Below are 5,270 nucleotides of genomic sequence, written 5' to 3'. Positions count from 1 at the left end.
GGACCTGAGATTTTCAGACCTGAGGCAAACTCTAGGAGCTGGGCCCTCAAATCGTAGTGTGCATTAAAAAAAAATCTGGAACTAAAGCTATAAACTCAAAATCTGATAGTAAAACAACAAACAACATGTAATATCCAAAAATATTTAGATTATAAGTCAATAATATATCCTAAGATGTCTTAAAACAATATTTAAAAGATTAAGTTAAAAATATAGCCAAATTAAAAATATAAGAAAAAAAACTAAAGATGAACTAGACAAAACAAAACTAAAGCTAGAAATGTTGACAGGAAGCTATATTTGGATATCATCATACATCACACGCTCCCTTGAAGCATCAAATTTTACTTAAATACCACTCGCCTCGCAGTTTTGGAGGCAAACGTAGTAATTAAGTTTGCATAATCAAGTTTTTCAACCACTTTTTTCTCAATTGATAACATAGCCAATCCATTCAATCTTTCTTGTGACATAGTTGATCGAAGATAAGTCTTGATTAACTTCAACTTGGAGAAGCTTCTCTCTGCAGATGCAACTGTAACTGGTATAGTCAGCAAGATTCTATAAGCAACATAAGCATTCGGAAAACAACCATCCATCTTCTTCAAATAATTCAGCACATCAATTGCTCTTTTTGTTTCTCTTGGTAAAGAGCATTTCAAGATTTTTAACTCCAAAAATAAATCATATCCATCAATATCTGAATGGCCATTATGTGTTAAAGAATTCTCAAGATTGTCACATGACATCGTTAAACTATGATCATCAGCAGACTTTAACCTCTCCAAACTAAACAAAAACCCAAAAATTTCTTCATATTTTTGAAATTGTTCGAACCGAGTTTGAAGTGAAGAACGGGCTTGATCAATTATAAAGAGGAAGTAATTAACTCTAAAAGATTCTTCAGATGATTGCATTACCTCATCACTGCCACTGTCATCAAATTGCTTCTTTCTTCGAATGATGAGTTTTTCGCGGAATACAGCTTCAATTCCCAATTCACTTGCCATTTGTTTAGCTTCATCCATGGCCATATCAAGCCCGGATTCTCTATACTCTTCAAGAAACAAAATAAGTCCATTTAATTCTTTAAGAGCAGCATCAATATCCATATTTTCAGCTTGAAGACATTTACTCACAGTGTTGATTGCATATAACAACTGATACCAAATTACCATGCCAAGCAAAAACTCAAAGTTCTCAAGTTCATGTGTTACTAAAGACTCAGCTTCACTCTTTGTTTTCAGATCTTCACTAGTATTTGCCAAGTCAACTAAAGCATCTCTTATTTGCGAAGTCTGCTCTTTTATAGGTTTGACACTTTCGACATGACTTTCCCAACGTGTTTGTGACAATGGCTTAACTGTCAAACCTTCCACATGATCTTTGAAAATCTTCCAACGCTTGGTAGAAGAAGAGAACAATGTGTAGATGCGTTGTATCACTCCAAAAAATGACATAGCTTTAGGACAACAATTCGCCATATCACATAATGCCAGATTAAGACTATGACAACCACATGGAGTATAAAAAGCTCTAGGATTTATTTCAAGTAACCTGCTCTGTACACCTTTGTGTCTCCCTCTCATATTAGATCCGTTGTCATACCCTTGACCTCTTATATCATCAATATCAAGTTCAAGATTGCTTAACACATTTTTAAGCTCGGTAAAAAGTCCATGCCCTGATGTGTCATCTACCTTCAAAAATTGTATCCAATATTCTTCTACCACTGCAGAGTTTGCTGAATCATCCACGCATCTTATCACAAGAGACATTTTCTCCTCGTGACTCGCATCTGGAGTACAATCCAGTATGACTGAAAAATATTTTGCTTGTTTAACTTTTGTAACAATTGAAGTTCTCACGTCATTTGCCAACATTTGTATCAATTCATTTTGAATTTTGGGACCAAGATATGTATAATGAATCTGACGTGCTTGACTACGCCGAATGTGCTCTTCCATTATTGGATCAAACTCAGCAATCATTTCAATCATTTGCAAAAAGTGGCCATTGTTTTCAACATAAAGCTTCTCACAATCTCCTCGAAATGCCAAGTTATTTTTGGCTAGTCTTTGCACCACAGCGATTATCCTCTTTAACACTTGTCTCCAATGTTCTCTTTCTTTGTTGATTTCTACTTGCAAGCTTTCATCAATTGTCTTATTTTTTTGCAGCCTTCTTTCCAATTCAATCCAACTTGTCATACAACTAATATGCTCCTTACTAGCTTCATGATTTCTAAGACTCCGAGACAAATTATGCCAATCTTTGTATCCTTCATTAGCCAATTGGCCAATTAAAATCATATTTCTTTGTGTCTTGAACAATTTGCAACAAAAGCAAAAAATCTTGTCTAAAGAAATAGAATATACTAGCCATCTTCTATCACTTTTCTCCCCATTTGGCAACAACCGCTTATAATGTGATGAATCAAAATGTCTACCAGAACTATCTTTGGGAAACAACTCGACACCATCATCTCTTTTTGGACCCCTTTCAACTAAGAAGTCCCTAATATTTTGATCAATTTTATCCCAATTTCCTGGATCATCAATATTCAAAGGAAAGCAGCTCTCTTGATTTAAATCTTCATGTTGAACATCTTCAATCATATTGACATCAACTTCCTCATTCTCAAGCTGCTTCGGGTCTTCAACCTCGGTATCATTTAATTCATTCACATTGGCAAGTTGAATCGCTTCTTCATTCTCATTCTCATTCTCATTCATAGATTGATCATGTTGTTCATTGGCATGGTCATTCTGATTCGCTTCCCTCTTCGCTTTTTTATTGCTAGTAAAGTACTTACTAATATCTCCAGCTTGACTTTGAATTAATGCTTCTTCCCTCTGTTTCTTCTTTCTTTTTTGAGCTCCAGACATATATTTAGGAGGCATGATAACAAAGTTGAATGCAACCCAAGACACAAGACTAGAAATTGATTATTGAGAGTAGTGAATTCCTCTTATGTAATTATCTCTATATATAAGTTCACCAAAAGGCTTATTAATTATTATAGAAATAGGATTACCAAACCTTGATGTTTTAGTAATCCTATTTCTAATAAATATTCTAGTAATCCTATTTACATTATGAATCCTATTTATACAATAAATCTCTTAGACGGTTAGGCTTCTACCCGTTTTTTTTTTTTTAATTAAAACTTTTTTTTTTGGGTACACTTTCAAGCATTAATTAATGGGTGTACCCCATTTTCTTTCTTTTACGTCTGAATGGGTGTACACACTTTAACATTATATTATATATTATATATGGCAAGCAGCCAAGCATCATGTATATATAAATCTGTCCAATTCTTTGTGGGCCCCTTAAAATTATGTTTCTTTCCCTTTAATTGGAGAAGTGATTGCTAATTAATGTTCACACACTTTTGTCTTTGGAGCACCAACACATACGGCAAAAGCTATAAAAAATATTTTTTGGGCCTCCTAGATTTCTGGGCCTGAGTCAGCTGACTCTTGGGCCTCGTGTCAGGTCCGGCCCTGCACACTGGCCCCTTACTACCAGCAAGCATCAGACACCACCGGCGACTCATCCGACCACCTATGATTTTTCTAGCCACCTCCGGCGACCATTTTTCCGGCCAATTTTCCGTCGACCCCAAAACAAGGGAAAGTTTTATAAAAGTTCCCGCTTTTAGTACTTTTAATTCTTTTGTTTTAACGAGGACTTTAGACCTCCCTTCTTCTACCCCCGCCCCCCCCCCCCCCCCCCCCCCACACTTCTTCTTTTGTGGGGAGACCTAACAAGAACTATGGGGATTCATGTTATCCAAGCTTAGAGCTTGTTGAGACCTCCAAATTTAGAGTTTGTTAAGAAGATACGATCGACCACATACACATTATCATTTCAATCTAATCCAATACCTCTTGAAATAGAATTTCTTGGGAGTGATTACGCTCAGAAATTACCTCTTGAAATAGAATTTCTTGGGAGTGATTACGCTCAGAAATTTCTTTTGTTTTTGTGGTAGCCATTTTGCTCCAAAACAAACACATTTTCTTGTTCTTTTTCAGGATGAGTAACTTGAACAAACTGGACTTTGCTCCATTGGGGACAACTGGCTCTGGATATCACAAGTGGTTCGTGATGTCCGCCAGCATCTCAAGGTCTGGAAACTATTTTTTAGCCTAGTCAGGACGTGCTAACTCTTGAGCAAGCTCAAGTTTTGTAAGCAAATAGAGCAGTCTTGAAACAAAATAAGGCGAATTGAAAGTCATCATCCTAATGACTCATCGTATGGATGATTCACTCCAGTACGAGTATCTAAACGAATAAGATCCGAGAAGGTTGTGCATCTCACTCGAAGAACGCTTTGGCAACGTCCGTGACTCCCTGCTTCCTGACCTAGAAGTGAGATGACATAACCTCCACTTCTGTGATTTCAAGACAATTCTTGATTATAGAAGTGAGATGACATAACCTCTACTTCTTAGATTTCAAGACAATTCTTGATTACAACTTGGAAGCACTTCGCATCAAATCCTTGATGGAATTTGTGACAAAGAGATCACGGATGCGATGATGATTAAGAATACTCTCTCTACCTTCCCTGTCTCTATATTGATGGTTGCTAAGAACTATCATTTTGATGTTACTGTAGGAAGTATCACAAGGTTTCATGAGCTAATTGGAGCCATGAATGTAGCTGAGAAGCACGACAACATACTTGTGAAAAACTATAATTCGAGACCCATGGGAACCAAGTCTATTCTAGAGTCCAATTATAGTCGCTCCCTTAAGGGAGAGTGCCAAGAGCGAAACCCTAAATCTGGGGACTATTCTGGACGTTCTGATCCATATTCTCACTCTAATGAGGAAGGTAACCGCTAAAATTGGCTGACAAAGAACCGAAGAGGTCAAAGTAGAGAAAGAGAGCGAGGTAATGCCTCTGGCCATGTTAGTGGCGCCACCAACACTAAGAGTCATCCTAATGACTCTTTCAATAGGATGACTCTTTCAAAGCACTTCGATCAAGGAAGCCTGACCATAGAAATGTTTGTCTTCGACGTGGAGCGTCCTGACATTGGGCAAAGGCATGTAACACATTCCAAAATGTTGCAAAGGCATACAAGATGTATTGCGAAGCAAGGGAAGCAAACTACATGGAACATGAGGATCAAGAAGGTGATCTTAAACTAAGGGGGGAAGACTTCATGTCCGACCAAGATCAAGAGACTGACGATTTTGAATAAAGTCTTTATATTCCAAGAGATGTAATAGGCAATTGCCATATATTTTGT

At 37.1% G+C, this 5,270-nt stretch overlaps 1 protein-coding gene across 1 annotated transcript; it reads right to left on the bottom strand.

Moving 5' to 3' along the window:
• Window positions 1–344: 344 nt before the first annotated feature.
• Window positions 345–2,888, bottom strand: LOC112171470 (zinc finger MYM-type protein 1-like). Its single transcript, XM_024308651.1, has one exon. The coding sequence runs from the start codon at window positions 2,886–2,888 to the stop codon at window positions 345–347; it is 2,544 nt and encodes an 847-aa protein (XP_024164419.1).
• Between the last annotated feature and the right edge of the window lie 2,382 nt (window positions 2,889–5,270).

The sequence above is a fragment of the Rosa chinensis genome, chromosome 6 (assembly GCF_002994745.2).
Source record: "Rosa chinensis cultivar Old Blush chromosome 6, RchiOBHm-V2, whole genome shotgun sequence".
Classification (NCBI taxonomy): Eukaryota; Viridiplantae; Streptophyta; class Magnoliopsida; order Rosales; family Rosaceae; genus Rosa; species Rosa chinensis.
The sequence above is the reverse complement of the archived record's forward strand: the minus strand, read 5'-3'. Positions and strand labels throughout refer to the sequence as shown.

What these genes read in the sequence shown, in the direction of transcription:
- LOC112171470 (XM_024308651.1), bottom strand. Translation starts at nt 2,888, where the DNA reads ATGTCTGGAGCTCAAAAAAGAAAGAAGAAACAGAGGGAAGAAGCATTA.